Here is a 21,172-nt window from a genome sequence, read left to right as displayed (position 1 = left end):
TGTGTAAACCCTGTCGTCCAGGTCCGATCCGTAGCAAAAGACGAAATTTAAATGTGTCAGCTGGACAGAGCGTTGTAGCAGTGAAAATGTTTCGCTGCTCGTCGAAGCCGCTTCTTCAGTTCTGGTCAGATTACTTGTGAACACTGACTTATATCTGTCTGAAGGAGGATCTAACTACACTGAAGCAGCTTATTCAACCTGCAATGTTGTTCTCTTTGTTCCTGTTTGCTTTGGGTCTGAGGATAGAGTCGTAGATCGGTGAGAGATGATGTCTCAGGTCCCCATTCCTGTTTAACCCTTTAAGGACTCAGCACACTATAGACCAGTATAGCTCGTCTAGACTTTTATTCTTTTTTAGCCATAAAAATCATGTAAAAGGAAGTATTAGAATGTACTGCATTTTTTCACGCAACTACCTCTATTTTACATATCCATCCGTATTTTTTCTTTGACACATCAAATAAGTGACTTTGAAAATCCCCACAGCACCTGCAGCACTTTGATTCATCATTTTCGAGGGACAACAGAGGCAGATTACCGTAATGACAGTAAAATATTTAAAGAGTCACATGCCTCTGCTTTGAGACGTCATTTGAATTTACATGAGAGCACGACATGAGAGTTACAGTAATGGAAAGTCCGCAACCGCCCTCTATCGGCGATGATAGCATCCCCCGCTATAGGGTTAAGGAAGGATTGTCTTTCCTAACAAAAATAACTTCTTTAACGCTCCTCTCAAACCATTTCTTTTCTCTAAGATCTGAACTTCACTATCTTCAAAGGAGTGGTTAGTTTCTTTGAGAAGCAGACGGACAGCAGACTGTGGTCCTGAGGAGCTCTCACGCCGGGGTTGGTACATCCTCTTACGGAGTAGCTGTTTAGTTTCTCCAGTGTACCGCTCCCTGCACTTACCATGACCATTTTGCATGTTTAAAGTCAGTCTTTATTGTCCCTGTAGAGAGATTTATCCTCTGCGTTTGACCCATCCTTCAAAGCCACTGGGGCCTCTTGTCAGGAGCAGATCTTGTGCATATTTTCCGTTGCTTTAAGTCAGTAACGTTATAAAAGTTTCAAATTGACATCTCTACATTTCACTGTGCGGTCCACCCAATAAATGATTGATAAATGACTCTGAAAGTACGAGAAAGTAATTGTAGCTTTTATGCTAACAAAAGGCAAACGAGGCCAGAGAGTGGGCTGTTGAATTATTCTGTCTGCTTATAATTTCAGTCTTTACTTGATTGAGACGTTTTAGTTTGATGTAAGACTGATAATCAAAATCTCCTATGGAAGACTGATTTGCCTGTCACTGTATATTTAAAACTCCCTGTAAGTAAAACAAGTTGAACTCTCGGGCACATCTGTGTAGGGATATAATGGAGACACAGTTTGCAGACAGGAATTGGACGTAGCCGATAATTGTTTCAAGACGTGATCTCTGCTGATTTAATTCAAAAGTGTTCATGTGTGAATTTAATTATTAGATACATTTCAATTTATAACAGAATTCTTCCAGCGTCTAGACAAGTTCAGCCATGATAGAAAAGGCTATGATGGACACGTGGCTGCTAATCTGCTACGGACTGTCGTAACATCTGACAGGAGGGACCAAAAAGACAGAGACAAAGTGCAAAAATGATGGTAGATTAATCAGTGAATCGGGAGCGGGGTGTTTGCCGTGACCCAAGGGTAGAGCGTGAGTACCAGGGGCTGAGACGGGACGGACAGTACCAGTAGAGAAGAGCAGGGTGGTAGACGGGAGAGCTGAGCGGGTCCAGGGAGCGGGATCTGGTGAAGTATCCAGTTTAGCAAAGTCGAAAAGCGAAAAAAAACATGAACTGCGGACGATCTGGTGCCGAGTGTAAGGTCCCGGCTCCTCTTAACCTCCCCAGCTCCAGGCTCAGACACAGAAGGGAGGGGAGAAAGAACAAAAAGGGGCAGGACAGACAGGGATCATGCCAAGGATATTCATATCCTGGAAACGATCCTGACCTTAACCCGTTACTACTTGCTTAACCTTAACCTAAACGAGCTAAACTATCTCAACTTTAAACCATGTTGTTGATCATATAATAAAATGGTAAGTTGGCACATTTTTATATAGCTCTTTTCCACCTTCATGGCTCAAAGCATCAGTAAACCACTCACCCATTCACACACAAGTTTATGTCATAGGGAACTGATTTTTGCACCCATGATTTGAGTGTGTATACAGGTTTTAGTCCCAACATTGTGATAATTACTCACTCATACACATTACATTCATACATAGGTAACACTAGTGAAATGACTTGCCCGGGGACACAACAAAAGCACTGATAAGACTTAAGTCGAACTTCCAGCCTTTGAATTATAAATGGTGATCCGTTAGTTCCCAACCTTCAGTGTTCACTTTGCATTTGCTGCATTTTAATTTTAGTTTAACCCCATTTTTCGTGTGTTTTTTGAGTAAAATCCAACTCAACATTTGGCTCCAAATGTTTGTCTTAAAGCAAACGTCTTACGCAACGACTTTTCAGAGCTTTTAACTTTTAGAGTTGTTCCTGTCCCATTTGCCCTCTCAAAGTTGTATTTGGACTGATTCGTACATTTTTAAGCAACCTTTAATCACTTATTTTCAAGACGCCATATATTTATTTTCACCGCCACCGGCATACGCCCACTGCTCTGTATTTACTCCGGTCTCCAGTTTTATTTTCTTAAACGGTGATATGCGTGGGATTTGGCAGTGTGGTGTAGACATTTTGGTACGAATGAAAAAAAAAAATCTGCAGCTCAGTAGTGTGATGTGCAGCTATCCAGAGGAGGTCACCGTGCATGCTAACACACACGGCCTGGACAAAAAGCACGTCACCACCTGGATTTAACTAAGCAAATATGTTGGTGTTCCTGCAGTTGGTCCGGTCTAGATTCAGCAGAATGAGGTCAGCTGACACCTGAATATACTGAATGACCAGGTTGTTCCATCAATGGATTTTTTTCTTCCCTGATGACACGGGCATATTCCAAGATGACAATGCCAGGATTCATCGGGCTCAAAGTGTGACAGAGTGGATCAGGAGCATGAGACGTCATTTTCACACATGGATTGTCCAACACAGAGTCCAGACCTTAACCCCATTGAGAATCTTTGGGATGTGCTGGAGAAGCTTTGTGCAGCGTCAGACTCGACCAGCATCAATGCAACATCTGGGTGGAAAGTTAATGCAACACTGGATGGAAATAAATCTTGTGACATTGCAGAAGCGAAACAATGCCAGAACGAATGCGTGTCATAATCAAAGCTAAAGGCGGAACAACGAAATATTAGCGTGTGCGACGTTTTTATTTATTTATTTTTTGGTGACAACTTTTTTTTGGACAGGTAGTGTACATGAGCACTCACACAGACAGTCTCTTTTCTGCATCACTCAAGGAAAAACAGAAACAAAACAGGGAATAATTTAGCTCCACAAATGCTTATTAATATAAAAGAAAAGTAGATATTTATATAACTGTACATTGCATTCATACAGCAGACGACATGACTTTGTTGTGATGACGTTTACGGCGACTTCAGCTCTCACTGGGCACCACATTTTTCTAATACTGCAGACTTTTCTTCTTTTATTAAGTCGTTTTAGCTGAATATTGAGGTTTAAAGTGTTCAAATTATAACAAAACGATCCACGAGTGTCATAGATTATAATTATCGAGCACAGTTTATCTTCTTTAAGTCTCTAGGCTCAACTTTATTCTTCTCTGTTAAGTACGTGACACTCTCCTTTAGTACGACCAGGTGTGACCAGACTTCTGTGTTCACTGACATGAAAATCCCTCTGCTCTGTTCCAACATACCAACAAAAAACCTTAACTCCGTCTTCTTCGAGTTTCAGTGCTTAAACGGCAGCCGATAGCTCTACTAAGTTCCCCCGTATAAAACACATTGACAACAAAGTGTCCAATTACCACAAGGAGTGTCATTTGTCAGGTGCAGACTCGGTAATGACTTCATAATCAGTTAGACTAGACGGTGAAAGTGGAGGACACTGTGACTTTGGTGGAACGGATAGTATTAATGCGGAAGCGCTTCCATTTTAACCTGTCAGTCAAACCGCCGGCCGAAGAGAGCGTGGAGCAGTACACACACTCGAATGTACATAGACTCAGAGAGGAGATGAGGGAAAATGTGTTTAATATAAGGCTTAAAAGTATTGGGCCTATATTACTCAATACACAGAGTTTGAGGGTCTAACTTTGACTTTTTATTTCTTATGGAAGTGACAATAAAAGTTTGAAATTGAATGTACTAGACCAATATTTTTATATTTTCAACCAACAGTTATATAATGACCAATTATAAGCTGTATCTAAATGTTGGTACTTTTTACTATTTTTTTTTACTTTTAACTTTTTTTTATTGTATCATATAAATAATGGTATTACAAAAAAAAAAAAAAAACAACCCAGCAAGGACGAAATATACAATACTGAAAATAAATGCATAAATACATTTAATAATAATAATAATAATAATAATAAATAAAACCTAAATAAATAAATAAATAAAACCTAAATAAATTAATAAATAAATAAATAAAACCTAAATAAATTAATAAATAAATAAATAAAACCTAAATAAATTAATAAATAAATAAAAATGTACAGGTAAAATCAGTCAGTGTTCCCTTCATTGAGAGGTGTTTGTCCCTCAAAATAATTAAAAAATGAAGTCCAGGTCTCTAAAAAGTGCTGTGTAGTTCTCTTTAAAGTGTATTTAATTTTTTCTAATTAAAAAAAATACATAACGTCTCTTATCCATCTAACAAAAGTAGGTGGGGATTGTTGTTTCCAGTTAAGTAGAACGACTCTTCTTACAATGAGTGAAGTAAAAGACTTAACATCTCGTGCGTTGCTTGATACAGAGCGATCAATGGGCGCAATCCTAAATATAGCACTTAAATGGTTTAGGGCAAACAGCTTCGTCAAAAATCTTTGTGTATGCTTCAAAAATATCAGACCAGAAGGGGGCAAGTTTACGACAGGACCAGAACATATATATGTGATCTGCTGGCTGGTCTTTTAAGATGATATTTTATGCTTTGGTACCACTTTATAATGACTACACTATTTATAGCCTTAAAGAATCCGACATCTCGACATAAAAATAAATAAATAAATAATGGTGGTGATGATATTAATGCTGTTGTTGTATGAATGTGTGTGCGAATAGGTGACATGTTCCTTGATATAAAGGGTTTTTAGTACTTTGAACGTGGAAAAGTGCTATAAAAATGTGACCGTTTACCTACAAACCCTAATTTAAAATGGAGAGTTTTAAAAAGAATGATTCAGGCTTAGCAACTGCTTAATGAAAGGGTTAGTGTTTGAAGTAATGGTTCGGGTATTAATTAAGTAGTTACTAAGCTTTACCCTCAAGGCCTTATTGAACTGAAGTCATCCCATGAACTCTTTCACTCTTTCACTTTCAACCGCTGTGATGCCAAAATCCACGGAGTTCAGACCGTGCTTAGAAATGGAAAAAGTTAAAAAGAAACCAGCAGTAACATATGTGAAAAGTCAGACTAAAAACCTATAACTATTGCCCATTATCCATGAGGTACTCCTTTTTGGATTTTTTCTGTAGCTATTCATCGAAAACAGGGGTGTCCAAACGTTTCTCATTAAGGGCGACATATAAAAGGACAGACAAAGCTGAGAGGGGCCATAGACTGGTCGTGAATACAGTGAATACTTCAAATCTGCATTATTATTACAAGTTAGACTGAAAAACTAGACCTTTATTCACGCTTACATCCTCAATGGAACACATTAAATATTTGACATGGCCTTGTTAAAGTAGATTTTTAGAAATGTACAGTAAAAAAGTACTGTTTAAAGTAACATGGGCCAATGAGAAGAAGCTTGAGGGCCTAGAAAAATTGGTCTGAGGGCCACATTTAGCCCCTGGGCCACAGTTTGGACATGTCTCATCTAGAAGGAAAATCTATGTACAGCTAAACACGCTTTCAAAACTAGTAAAAAAGAGTAGTTGTTCTTTCTTTTTCTCTCTTCTTCTTCATTTAAATAGTCAGTTTTTTTGGTTATATAGCCCTTTCGACCTTCAAGTCACTCAAAACGCTTTACAGCAAGGAATCACTCACTGATTCACACACACATTCATACACCAGTGTACACATGCGCTAGGGGCGAGGTGGGTTAAGTGTCTTGCCCAAGGACACAACAACTGCATTCATCCGTGGGAGCTAGAATCGCACCGAAAACCACTGATGTTTACGTCAAGAGCGGGATTTGAACTGCCAACCTTCAGATCAGTGGATAATAACACTCTTCATCTTCTCCTCTTTCCTCTTTTTTTTTTGTTTCTTTTTACAAATAACGTATTGATTGTTGATTGATTGTTTCTTACCCGATCGACGTTACACCTAATTTAAATAATCCACGTGCTGTAAGATTTCTTGGACCACACAGCGCTCTCAAACACTCTAAACAGTCTCTTCTTCTTGGATAAGCGCATCGATTGAGGCAGCACTAGATCATTTACCAGGCCCACCGTGGCTGTTGACCTCTGCAGTGGTCCTGCTGTTTCAATGAAAACAGTGAAAGTGGCGGCTGTTGCTACCTCAGAGTAATTTAATGCTACAACAACCAGGAGTGTTATATTTATGCTGCACCTTCAATTTGATCTTATGTCTTTCTTCCTGTGGTTTTAAGTGGGATCATTTTAGATCGAATTGAATGATTTATTGAATGTTAAGGGTACAAATACTTCTACTTTTTCCCCCTTTGATTTATTCAGACGTCTTAACCACAGACTGTATAAAGAAGTGGACTAAGAGAGCGTGATGTCACCCACAGCATTTGGCTCCAGTTAAATGAAGCTCATCGAGGCGAGTGGTTATAGGGGCAAATTTCCAGGATCGTATAGAGCGAGTTAATACGAACATTTAAGACAAAAATGACGAAGCTGATAGCAGCAGTTATGGAGAGAGGAGCCACAGTTTCTCAATACAAAATGAATTGGAGCCAGAGTCGATGTAGCCTGAAGCCCACCCATAATCCCACACCCATATTTGAAATGTGTTGGCTAGCAGGTTAGCTCCATTTATATATACAGTCTATGGTCTTAACTTAATATCCTGCAATGTTTAGTTACAACATCATGGAACTGTTGCCACCTGTGGCCATATCGGTTCTAGTTCAGGGGCGGGCAAACACTTTGACACACGGGCCACAAGGGGCTCTAAAAATTGACAGAGGGGCGGGGCCAGTATGTGTGTATATATATATATATATATATATATATATATATATATATATATATATATATATATATATATAAAGTTTCAGTTAAATAAACACAGCAGAAAAACTTTGAACAAGGTTTACTCTTATCTATTTTAATATAATTTGGTCACGTTCGGCGGGTCAGATTAATAAGCCCAAAGGGCCGTGTGTGGCCCCTGGGCCGTACTTTGCCCATGTCTGTTCTAGTTAATAGTGTACTAAAGAAACTTGCTTGCAAAAATATCAGTAGTAAGTCAGTTTTTAGGTAATTTTGTGCTTTTTGTTCTATATTAATAATCATCTCTTTCCATTAAAGTAAATCAAAAGCCATAGACAAATCATTTGATGGAACCAACATGGTGTTGACAGCCCCGGTCCATGTTGTAAGTGCATCTGCATATGTATCTGACTGTCCTGACTGCCAACTGAAGGAACTTTAAAGCCACAGTATTTAACTTTTTATCCAAATAAACAGACCAAAATAAATACATGTTTTTTTCATGTTGTTTTGGTTGTACTGTAAAACTTGTGTCCTTACTCTGCGTGGGTTTCCATCTCCACAAACACTCCTCGTGCTTGTTTCCATAGAAATATTGTTTCTGCAGCTTTAATCTTCCACAATATGGCATTAAACTTATTTATTTCCATGGCGAATGTCCTGAACTATGGTTTGAACTTTGTATTTCCATAGAATCACGCAGGTGGCTTGCCAACTCCATAAAGTTACACGGTGTTCCTTTCTTAACCAAGCCATCAATTACACGTGCCGTTAAATCTTTCATGTGGTGTTATCTTGTGTGAATTTCTATAATCACACCCACGACTGTTCATTTTGTCATAGCATCATAACATAAATGACAAGGTGAGAGTAGTGGGAGTAATAGTTTTTGTTTCTTTAATCGGTAACCATGGCAGCGTCTATAAAAGCAGACAGTGGTTATCTCGGAGGACAAAGTGCTGATAGCCGAGTATTGTTGAGTCAGGGCGCACAGTAGTGTCTTTCATCGCGAGCGGCTAATGGGCAGGTAGACGGGTGATGCTAGCTTCCTGTTAAATCATCAAACAGGGGGAGCTGGGCTTGTTCTGACACGGCGGCGCTTCACTTCCTCGAAAAGACGCCCCCCCCCTCCATGCCTTTGAATCACACATGCACAGACACATAAAGACGCACATGTGAACTGCCCCGAGACCTGAAATGAATGGGGACGGTTTGACCCCTGACCTCTGACCCCTGGCTGCTAGCTTGCTGGGTTCTTCCACAGAGATGATTCTCGGTTACATTTAGTTGAGTAACTTTTTGAAGAAATTGTTGTTTTTACTGTACTTTTCTAGCAGCATACTTTCATTCCTACTTGAGTAATATTTTTTGTAATAGTACTCTTACTCTCTTACTTAGTTTTAGTTACTCCTCCCACTGTGAGACAATAGCTTTATGTTAACACAATAAAATAATTTGAACATTTGTTTTTTGTGCAGGGCTCTTTCAGATGTAATGTCTTTTTTTTCCTTTTTCCTTTTTTTTGTCCTTCGAAAATACCAGATTTTGTGGATTATTTCATATTTTGTCCTTAAAATTACATTAAATTCAAATTATAGATCAGATGTTATGTCCAGACAGTTACTCTTTAAGTTACTTTTACTTGAATACTACTTTCCCCAAATACTTTCCCACTATTTCTCAGAACACTACGTTGTACTTTTAGTTAAAATAATAACATTGTTTTGAAGTAATGTTACTCTCAAACACATTTTTTGGCCTCTCCTCTGGTCTCCCACGCACTCACCTGTGTGTTTTCTGTTTTTTGTGTGTCTGCAGATCTGAACGAGTGCGGGTTGAAGCCGAGGCCTTGTAAACACAGATGTATGAACACGTACGGGAGCTTCAAATGCTACTGCCTCAACGGATACATGCTCATGCCCGACGGGAGCTGTGGAAGTGAGGCTCACATGCTTTTTTATCCATACTATATATATTTTATTTGTGTTTTCTGTGATAACGTCAAAGTACAAGTATAGTCCAAATATTTTCAGTAAAGACGGGATCAAAAATGTCACCAAACTTGAACAAAGAAGCAATGTGTTTGGCCTATGATTAAATACACAGCATTGGCGTTAGCATTAGCAAAAAGATTCGTGACAAACTACATAATATATTTTAAAAAACGCATCAAATCTGTTATCAAATATTAAAAGTGAGAGGATGAGAGGAGAGCTCACAAAACTCCCTAACCTTCAGCTCTTTTTCATAACGTTATAGTTGATTCCATGTGATTCTCGTGTTTCCGTGTCTGATTCCTCGCTAGGATGAGGTTCACGCTGTTGAATAATAACCTAGATTCTGAATCCAAATTGAATGGACTTCAAAGCCACATTATGTCACTTTTTTATCTAAAGAAATAGACTAAAATGCATAAATAAGTAGGCCAGAGTTTCCTAAAGAGCAGTACAGACCATTGAAGTAAATACACGTCCTGAAAAGAAACTCTCTTCAGAAAACTGTTACATTCCTAAAATCAAAAGAACGCAGTGTGGTATTTGATCATGGAAAATGCCACTTATTCCCTCTACTGGATAAAAGATTGATTAAAGATGTCTGCGTAATCCTTCAGTCGTCCAGTTATGATCCACGGTAAGAGAAAAATTCAATTCTGTCGACTGGACAATCCATCTTTGACCAGGAATGAAGGCTCTGGACATCATTTATCATCTGTTTATAACTCCATCCTCCTAAAGACTTAAATCAAAACGAGGAAAACAATAGCGCTAGCCAGTTCGCTAATAGGTGTGAGAGTAGCCATTAGGGGCCTGAACGATTACGCAAAATATGACTCCGGTACAGTTTATTCTTAGTGTATTTTAACAGACCAAAGTCGGCTCTAAAAATGGGGAAAGACGACACTAAAGTTGGACTGTGGAGACCTGTTTGAGGTGATGTCAAGCAGGTATCCACACTTCAAACTCCGCCCCTGCAGAATACATATATATATATAAAACCGGAAACACTGGGCTATAATCAGGGCAGTGCTGTGTGATGTCACCAAGTACAAGTCCAAGAGGCAGCACACACAGATTTATGTTTTTGACCACAAAGCTGCACCTATTTTGCGCTAAGAAACCCCCCCAAAAAATGACCAGAAACAATAAATAATGCTGTTTAAACACTATTTACACAGTTAAGTAGGAAGAAAAGAGGATTAAGTGTTTGGTTCCACTTTAACATCTTATTTTGTAGTCGAAGCACAACAGTCCAAAAATAAGTAGCTTCTCGTGAATACAATGTTGTGCCAGTACATCCTACATCCTTGTACAAAAGCTGTTAATCCCCCAGATTCTTCAAATACAATACGCACAGTAAATAGTTTAATTAGGTGCAACGTTAAACAGAGGACACAAACATCTGGAATTAATACATTTCCTTCATTCAATTTGTTTTGAATAATCTCCTGCAGGGGTCTCAGTTCAAATACATTCATCGCATAGCACAGCGCGGTGGTTTAATATGGAGCACATACCATGAAAGGCCCAGTGACAGTGCGGTGATAGACTGTTTTGATTAAAGCCTGCGTTCATACACCTCATTGTAACAGGCCCGCAGTTCTAAAGCCCCCTGCGAAGCCCCCTCGCAGATCGAAAATGAAAAATGTGAACGAAACCCCATCTCCGCACACCCTCGCTGCATGGCCACTTCTTTATTAGCTGCCCCGAGGTACCGACCGAGAGCTGGTGTCCGTACCTGTCGCCACGTAAGAGCGCGTTTTCACCCGGCGTTATTGCATATGGAAGATGGACAGACGGGACGGCGTGTTTGTTTATGATCCTGTAAGACAAACGCACGCAACCCAGAGCTGGAAATGAATAGAAGTAAAGGTTGGCGGTGCGATTCTAGCTCCCACAGATGAATAATGTTGTTGTTGTTGTTGTTCTTGCGTCCTTGGCAAGACACTTAACACTCCTAGCCCTTTGTGTGTGCGGTGTATGAACGTGGAAGTCGTGAAGGTGGAAAAGCGGCAAACAAAAACGTGACTATTTACCATTTGCGATATTTTCTGGTTTATTATAAAAGGCAAAGATTACGACGTTATTACTGTGTGAATATATTACTAAACGGGTCTGTTTTAGGGGCCCAAAATTGGACTTTCACCCTATTAATTTATATTCGAGGGGGGCCCATGTGATGCTTCTTACCCCCGGGGCCCCGAAATCTCTGTCGACGGCCCTGTTTAATGTGCTGAAAACGCAGGCAACAACAACAATTACGTCAGAAAAGTTCGTTTAATTACTTATGACTCACTGTTTATTACTATTTTCCGGATTTGTCTGTGGTCAATTCACCATTAGATGTCGCCCAAGACTTTTGAATTTGATAAATTTCGAAGAGAAGATGATATTTTCACATTTTCCTGTAGTGATAATTAGTCTCCCCATTCAGTGTTAGGTGATTATACAGCTTCTTCAAATTCATGCACTTTGCTGCTGCCAGGTGCGAGTTTGATTCTATTCAGAGTCTAATTAAAGAACCAAAGAAGACACACCGAGGAATATTTTATCAGAGCAAATGACATTAACGTCTCTTCCTGCCCATCACTCCAGACAGTCTCAGTCGCGTAGTCTCTCCACTTTGGGTTTGTGCTGAGGCCTCATCCGCCGGATCAATAGACCACTGTAGCATTTAATCAGCCACCCCCATCCTCCCCCGCACCGTCCCCCCTCTCCCCACGGCACCTCCACCCACTTCTAATTTCCTCTTTAAGGGCCTCGGCTATCAAGTGTGCACTCCTTTACCTCATTATTTGGTGACGGTCCAGGTCGGTGCAACAAAAACACAGGGGAGGCAAGGAGGGGGGGAGGCGTAATATTGAAAGTGGGCCTGAGAAGTGAAGCCGGGGGTGACTGCAGCCAAGAATCTAATAAGAGAACCCAGAGGTCAGAGGAAGGCAGGAGAAACAGTGGAGAGAGGAGGCTCTGCTTAAGCTCACTGGCCCTGGGACAAGGAGAAAGTGTAATAAGGAAATGAGTGAGGGTGACCCCGGTGCTATTTGCAGCATGCAGCGTCCACAGCTAAGACTTGTTTTGCTTAGTACAGAGGAATAGTGTAGTCTCAGTCAAATATAGTTAACGTCATGAGGTTTTCTTAGATGATTGTATTGTTTTTATGACTAGATATTGTCTTAAAGAGGATCTATAGTTATAATCTGTGGCTCCCGTGGATCATTAGGTTATAATTTGCACATTTTAAATCACAATATTCATCTAAAACGACTTAATACAAGAAATAAGTCCACTGCCTTCCGCGTTACAAAACAGCAGTGAGTAGATGTTATCCTAAACGTCATCACAACAAAGAGCTGTGTAGTGCCGGCCCCTTTTACCGATAGCTGCAGATCGCGCTAACGAACAGCAGATTTTTGGGGGGTTTTTTTGGACCGAAATGACTACGCGACGCTGCTGAATCCTGTGCGTATCATCGATTAAGAAAATAAATTTGAAGAACGAAGTAAGTACAGAGCAGTGGGTGTTTGCCGGTGGCAGCGAAAACGAGGATATGGCGCCCTGAAAATAAGAGATTAGAGATTGTTCCAACACGCACGAATCACTGCAAAACCAACTTCGAGAGGGGAAATGAGAAGGGAAACTACTATAACATGGCAAAAGATGAAATTTAAATCTGTCAACTGGACAAATTGTCGTGAAAGTGAAGACGTTTCGCTGCTCATCCAAGCCCCAGAACTAAAGAAGCAACGATTTGTCCAGTTAACGGATATAAATTTCGTCATTTGCTATAGCACAGACATCTTCTCAGGTACAATAACATGATTAAAAGCTCTGAAAATGTTCGATTCTGCTGCTTTAAAACATACATCCTCATGTCGCCTCTCAACATATCTGACTCGTATCATCTTTTCTTCATGCAGATAACTAAATGCAATGCCATACTGTGAAACATTCCAAGCAAAGCACTAACATCTCTACGGACAGAAGCAGTCAGCAGACCCCTACATAGAGCACATTTAAGTTTAAAGATGTCTGTCAATCCGTAGGACGTCACTACCAGCTTTTCCCTCTCAGCAGTTCTTGTAGGATCAGCGCTAACATCATGCGTGTTCCCAGAGCGCCTCTCATGTTCTACTGAGCTCTAAATCTGTACGCTGTCGAGATGAAAGCCCCTCTGAACCCCACCCTTGCCCCGTGTGTTAATGTGTTTTGCCTGTCTCCTCAGATGCGCGCACTTGTGGTATGGCCAACTGCCAGTACGGCTGCGAGGTGCTGAAAGGAGAGGTCCGATGTCAGTGTCCATCACCCGGGCTCCAGCTGGCTCCGGACGGGCGGACCTGCGTGGGTATGTCCGCACTGTATTTATGAGCACATGAGGCCACCGTACAGCCATAAACTTTCACTACTGCGACAAACTCAATAACATAATGCATTCTACATATGCGCCATGTTGAATCGTTTCTTTACTGAACTCATTTGTTGAAATCACATGGCGTTTTCCTGTTACTGACGACTTTTTGAGGATTTTGTACATTAATTATCTTGAGATTCCGAGTGGTACTTTTTTAGGACATGTTATTCCTATTTCATTGTTTAGATACAATTCCATTCAAAAGTTTTTGTTTGGAGAAAAGTTGTTATTTTATTGTTAATTTATGGTGATATCACTTTGTAGCTTTTTATAGTGATCTTCCAGGACACATTTAGCATCAAAACTTAAATGAAAAGGTATCTGGTAATTTCTTCCAGTACTAGTACCCAAATCATTTTATTTAGTACTGTCCTGGTACCTTTAAATACTTCCTGTTACTGGCGCCATTTTGAGGATTTTGCACATTAATTATCTTAAGAATAGGGCTGGGTACGTTTCCATTACGCCTAATATTTGGTACCAGGTTCTGAACGGAACTTTTTTAGGACGTAGTATTCCTATATCATCGTTTAGACTGATAAAGTTCCATTTAAAAGTTTATTTGGAGAAAAGCATTTATTTTATTGTTAATTTATGGTGATATCACTTTGTAGCTTTTTATAGTGATCTTCCAGGACACATTTAGCATCAAAACGTAAATGAAAAGGTATTCGGTACCAGTTTTCGGTTCTAGTTTTTAGTTTTTTCCAGTACTAGTACCCAAATCTTTTAACGTAGTACTGTCCGGGTACCTTTAAACTACCCGGCCTACTCAAAAATATTGTGAATTCTTAATTGTCACGGCAAAAATCTAAAGCTTTTGCACCAGATAAAGTCTAATGTTTGCTATAAAGTCAGACAAATAGCACGCGGTAAATCTACTTTTGGTTCCACAGAAAATAACACAAAAGCTGACTTTATCCAGATGGTTATTTTTAAAACAAAGTCCATCACTGTGTAATATTACCTTAAACTACTGATAATATTGTTTGGACAGGCTCTGTGCTAAGAAAGACCAGACCTGCGCCAAACTGGCCAAGATGCAAAGTGGGTCAGACGGAAGCTGTGAAAATGCTCTTTGCCTCTAAGAAAAAGCTGTAGATACTAAAGAACCAGACGAAGCAAACTAAGAAAAATCATTTCTAACAAGTTTATAAAATCCCCCATGTTTTTACACCACCCTTATTCTGTACTTCAACATACTTTTTAATAAAACTGATCACTCTCCAGCACTTCTGCAGTTTAAAGCTAAACGCAGAAAAGAACTTGCGGAATTTGTACTTCATTGCCTCTTTAATGTTTTGCCAAAGAAATAACCTTGGAAGAGAGCGGCGCAATCGTACAACCTTTTATGTAATCGTTCTGCGTGTACAACTATGATCAAAACATTAGGACTGTGAAACGCTCTTACGCTGCTAAGTACAGCCCACGGAGGAGGTAGTTAGGACACTTAACCTGTGTACCTATAAAGAGAGCTTGTAAGTCGGGGGCTCGTCCGTCTCAGTGACTCAGGACTCTCCGACGGGGGGTTGGGGGGGAGGGGGAGCGAGGCATGTGCGACATTCATCATAAAGACTGATGGTGGGTGGGCAGCAGAGGGGGGTTCCGCAGGTGTTGCGACACTTAAATGGAATGTTTCCGCACCGGGGCTAATATTTTATGGGGAGTTTTATGGTGACTGGATCATATTTGCAGAAGGGATAGTAACCGGAGAATCGCTGTGGATGGTTGGAATAGCGGTGGGGATATTACTCTTGGTGCTATGGCAAGTTTGAAAAAGTGTGCAGCGTTTAGTAGCTGAAAGTGCGGTTTCTTTTAGCGCAAGTATGGATTGTTATTTAGTCTACAAACTCAGCAATCTGTGTGAGTTATAGTTAACATAGCTACGTTTGTGTATTCTCAGTGTGCTTTTATGTCAACTTGAATAATACTTTGCCGTTGTAAAAGCGTCACTTTAAACTGAAGGCAGCGTTAAAGGTCCTATATTACACAAAATGGATTCTTGTGAGCGTTAAGTCTTGTTACAGTGCTGTTGCCGCGTCAAAAACACACCTCGAGTTGTATTTTGGTTCATTCACACACTTTATTATTAGTCTGTACATCTCCAAAGCTCAAAATGCTCTGTTCCACCTTGTGATGTCATGAAGTGGTAGTTGTTTTTTTTTTTAAATTAACAGCTCCTTTTAATCTTTTGTTAAGTAAAAATTGGCAATTCTAGGTCTTAAATCATCCAAATGATTCTAGTGAAGGTGTATGGAATTTAAAAACATACTGGAGCACTTCCTGTATCACCACATGATGACATCACAGAGTGTTTTCTGTTTGAAAGGAGAACTTATGTGTTAAATGAGTGAATGAAACAAAACACAACTCCAGGTCTGTTTGTGATGAGAAAACAACATTATAACACAGAGAATAGTGTAAAACTGGCTCTTTAAAGTAATTTTAACGTTTTATTTTGGGCGTTTTATAACTGTCTGTTTTATATGAAATGTTTTGTCTAGGGATTGTGTTGTTAGTTCTTGGCTAGGACTCTTTTGAAAACAAGATCTCAGAATTTCAATAGGACAGCCCTGGTTAATTTTGTATTTGTTAGCTACATTTTAGGCCATTTGCTAATTGTATATAGGCTTGTATTTGAGTACTTTTTACTACCATATATCCATCTATCCATCTATCCATCTTCTTTACTGACAAATTGCAACGTTTACTTGCCCTCTGGTGAAACCGAAAACGTCATTTATCCGAGTGTAGCTGATGTATGTTTATTCAACGCTGTACATTTCTGCGCAAATCAATAAAACAAATAAACACATGAAGCTTCACATTATCATAGGTCCTCAGGCATTTCCCTTCTTGTTATCCAATGAGAATCCAACGCAGAGAACACGATGGAAGTATTTGAAATTGAATTGGAGAAACAACCTCACCTATTTGTGCACAGTAATAGATCCGTCCAACAATCCCAACAGACACACGTCTAACTAGAAGTATTGACTTGTTGTTGGTGCGGTGTCGGGATTGCAACAAACCTCCCTAATTGACGACAGGGTTTATTGATGTCTTTGCATTGTTGCGCAGCCTCCGAGTCGGCCTCATATTTCACAAGCTCCCTTCTTTCTTGCAAATTGCTAAACTTATCAGTAGAGCTGTCAAGTCCAACACAATTGCCTAACATAATATTGTCCATTATGTATGTGCTGTAAGGGTTTCTATGGATTTAAAGGCAATTTGTAAAGATTTGCTGCTCGGGAGAAGGGCGAAGTACCGGACCAGATGTGCGATCATTGCATAGTGCCATTGCAAGCAGGTTTGAAGCTGCCAACTCAATAAGATGTCGTGTAAGATCAAGCTAGCTTTCCTCATGTTTTATCGACAAATGGCCAGATTTAAAACACAATTATTGAAAATGAAAACATGCAACCTTTAGCTTCTGTCAGTGTGAGCCACGCAAGGACAAAGCAGAGGGTTAACCTGGTGTAACCCGATGCACGCAACCCCCCACCCACAGTGAGTCCCTGCAGGTAAACGCAAAGCTACGCAAATTGGCTAGTTTGTGGGTGTCTACAAGTGTAACGTAATAGCGTCAACAAACACACAGACAGAAAAAGCCAAAGACAAGCCTCTCCATTGTTACGTTGTTTATATGCAAGGCGTCTGGCAGCCCCCGAGCTGTGCTGCAGGCTTTCTTACATATTTAAAACGTGTACACACCAAAAGGCAACAATCACTAACGTCTGAATACCAATGTTCTTTTTGGAAGTTGTGACAGGGACGATAAATGTGGGATTGGGGGTTGTTGGAGTTGGTGGTAACGTTGTGGCATGAAGGTGGACTGCTGCTTTTGAAATGTAGGCTAGCATGAAAAAAAATTTAAAAAATGAGGTCCTAAATTACGCAAAATTGATTCTTCTGAGCTTTAAGTCATGTTATAATGTTGTTACGTCATCAAGGTGTATTTTGTTTCATTCACATTCTTGAGTAACACTTTATTATTAGTCTGTCCGCATCTCCAAAACGCAAAATAATTAGTAGTTTTCAACAGCTATCTTTGCCTTTAGTTCAGTAGATTGGAAATTCCAGGTCTGAAATTATCCAAATGATTCTAGTGAAGGTGTATGGAGTTTAAAAACGCACTTCCTGTATCACCACATGACATCACAAAGTGGAATAACATGCCCACTGTGACGACGCACTGCTTAACTTTTCGGAGGGTGGAGGGTGATGGGAGAATTGTACCGCTTTGCCGAGGACACTGCCAGCTCAGACCTCATTATCTCAACTATCAGACGCTATAATACTCCCTACAAAGAACGCGCAACAAGGCTTGAGCGTCCGAGCCCGTGTATCTCCCGTACTAAAGGTAAATAAACCCCTGCGTTAGACATTGAGCGTACCGACTTGTCTCCATAGAGATGCAATTACCTGCAATTTCCTGAAGTATTTCACAGTATAGAATTAAACGGATTTGTCTCTGTGGAACAAAGTATGCAAACCCCCCGCCAGTCTTGTATAATACTCCACAACAAAGTATTTGGGTATGGGTAGCCTTATAATACTTCTACCAGCCTCTGCACAGTATTTCAGACCCAATTTCAAAGTGTTATTGTCAAAGAATCGTCCTGCCCATCACTCTTGTGTTTCTTTGTGGGAGGGTAGAGCACCTCTGACTTGGTGTGAAATTGCTGGTATTGAATCTAAGGATGACACACAGTTGACATGATTTTGATGGATGGCTGGTGGTAACAATCACTATTAGGAGTTGGCAGTCCACTTCAGTTTTCCAATGTTTTTCATAGTACAGCTATATATATACACTATGAGGCGCCTTCTGTCACCTAGCACAGTAAAACCCAGTCCGCTTTATACGCTAACGTAAAAATTTTAATTATTTTTTTCTGTTTACAGTGAATGTTAGTGACCGTTACCATGGAAATCTGCAATGCTAAGTTGGAAAAACATCTAAATTAGTTGCGTTTCCATGACCTTGTTTTTAATACACGTTTTGAAGATTTGTGTAAGTAACAAAAGGTGGAAACGCACAAATATTGCAATCAAAACCCTTAAAAGTTTATTTGCTCACTTCAGGTGCATTTTTATTTAAGCGTTTAACAGTTAAAGCGTGTTTTGGAAGATGGAAATGCTTTTAAACTACGCAAAAAAGTAAACAAAAAGTCGCTGGGTCACTTCGGGTTAATACATTTATCATAAGCTGAGTTTAGCGTTTAGCATTTTAGCGAGGTTAGCATTTAGCATCTTAAATTCTCTATAGGTTTAACACATAGACTGTATATGGTATTGGTATATGGCTTTTATTTGAACAGGGACAGTGCACAACAATAGATTGACCTTAAAAAAACAGGAAAGATGTTTGGTGCCAGGTTATAGCAAAAGTACTAATTTCTACCTGTGGTCCCTGGACAGGCTGAGGTTTAAGTAAAACAGTAAAAAGTAAAACTGCTGTCAGGATCTTCATTTTGGTCTTAAAATGTTCGTATTGACCTGCTCTACGAAATCCTGGTATCTTTATTTCACTATTGTGTCCATAACTTAAGATATGAACATTAATAACAGACAAATCAGCTGCGTTCGCTCCTCGAGGTCGCTCCCACTAGCGTTAGCAACCGGTTTGATTGACAGCGTTGCTAAGCATTCGCCCCCTGTTAAACCGGCGGTGCGGGCGTTGACGTGTGCTCTACGTTCAACAGCTCCGCTCCAGATTGGCTCTTTGGTTGCTATGTTACTCGCGGTCCAAATTAGCTATCACTGCTAGCCTCGACGAGCTTCATTTGACTGGAGCTGAACGCTATGGGTGACACTCACTTACTCCACTTCTTTACACAGTTTCTGGTTTAACGTTAGGCTAACTGAAAAGTGATGCGTGACGTCGCAATCCCGAGCTCTATAGGCGCGCTCCGTCAAAACCTGATTAAACACACTAGCATAACGTTTTACATAACTGATAAAAGACGCGTACGTTCTGCTTATTCAATGGAACGCTAACCGAGTATACAGGGTCAAGTAGACGTTTTATTTTTCTCATTTGCTGTATTGTGTGTTTTGTCATACAGATGTGGATGAGTGCGCGGCGGGAACAGCGGTGTGTCCACGCTTCAGGAAATGCATCAACACCTTCGGGAGCTACATCTGCAAGTGTCACGACGGCTTTGACCTCCAATACATCAACGGGAAATACCAGTGCATAGGTACGGGCTGCATCTATACTTTCATCAATAAATATATAGAAGGAGGTGATAAAAGCAAATGTAAAAATGAAAAGAATGTTCCGGTGAGGGTTTGCTTTGTTGTTTTCTCCCTTGAGGCATTCATTAGGTGGCACATTCACACAATACACGTATTTTCAAATCTCAAATTAGAGCTGAATAAAATAGCATAGCAACGAGACTTCACCAAAACTAATTAGCAAGAACAAGTTTTGCAAAATAGTATTGTATTGTTATGTCCACCATGAATTTAAATGTTCAAATTAACTTCTGACAGTAAAAATAATACAATTTGACAGTAAAACCAAGTTGTTTTTTGACAGTATTTTACAACAAAATAACTGTAAACTCATTGGAAGTGGCTCTGTGCACAACGGGAGCCGGCGAGTTCCAATCAGCTTGATAATTTCCGGTCTAATGTTACGTATTGTGAGGTTTTGGCAAAGTGGCGCTAAAATCAATAATACTGACAGATCAGGCAGTGGACAGGGAGCTGCAGGTGGAGTTCACTTTGCAAATGTGAGGAAAACTTCACCCTCATTTATCGCGGGGGTTACGTTCTAAAAATAACCCACAATAGGAGAAATCCACGAAGTATCAGCTTTATTTTTTACAATTATTATATATGTTTGCAGCTGTAAAACCCCTCACCACACACTTTATACACTTTTCTCAGACAGGTATTAACATTTTCTCACATTTTTCTCTTGTTTAATTAATTAATAGTGACTCGCGTGTATTTCCCTTAGCCAATCAGGACGCAGAACACAGTGCACTGTAAAAAAAGCATACAAAATTGCACAAAAAAATACCGGAACAACGAGACCGCGAAACAGCGAGACCACGAAAGATGAGCCGCGATATAGCGAGGGACAACTTGCATGTCAGGGCTAACGCTAATGCTAATTTTGCAGCGGAATAAATATTTAAATAACGCCACTGACTGAAATAATCTACTCATAAAAATAATTGGATTGTCCTTACAACAAAAAAGACGGTTTAATAAAGTTAGCATTAGCATTGACACGCAAAGACGCACCTTTGTGAACACAGAAATGTCCTCGTTTGAAGTTTTAACATGTTGCCAGTGACATCCATCCGCGGCGTTCTGTCCACTGCCTGATCTGTGCGGATTTATTGATTTTAGCACAACCCAGCATAAACTTTACAGACTTTACACTATGATGGAAATGTTTGAGACTGAACCTGCTTTGTTTGGGATGTTTGGGACAATGTTTGGGACTGTCCCGTTATGCAC

The 21,172-nt window shown here is 39.9% G+C and overlaps 1 protein-coding gene across 2 annotated transcripts in view; it reads left to right on the top strand.

Annotated features, from left to right (window-relative positions):
* The window catches only part of npnta (nephronectin a), a 126,145-nt gene that overhangs the window by 75,558 nt on the left and 29,415 nt on the right, over window positions 1-21,172 (top strand). For both annotated transcript variants that reach the window (XM_033974743.2, XM_055223876.1), the window contains 3 exons: window positions 9,104-9,223; window positions 13,505-13,624; window positions 19,762-19,896. In XM_033974743.2, the coding sequence (XP_033830634.1) occupies window positions 9,104-9,223; window positions 13,505-13,624; window positions 19,762-19,896 (375 nt within the window). The remainder of the gene's footprint in view (window positions 1-9,103; window positions 9,224-13,504; window positions 13,625-19,761; window positions 19,897-21,172) is intronic.

This window comes from Periophthalmus magnuspinnatus, chromosome 1 (assembly GCF_009829125.3).
Source record: "Periophthalmus magnuspinnatus isolate fPerMag1 chromosome 1, fPerMag1.2.pri, whole genome shotgun sequence".
NCBI lineage: Eukaryota > Metazoa > Chordata > Actinopteri > Gobiiformes > Gobiidae > Periophthalmus > Periophthalmus magnuspinnatus.
Note: the sequence above shows the minus strand (reverse complement) of the source record. Positions and strands in the feature narration are given on the sequence as shown.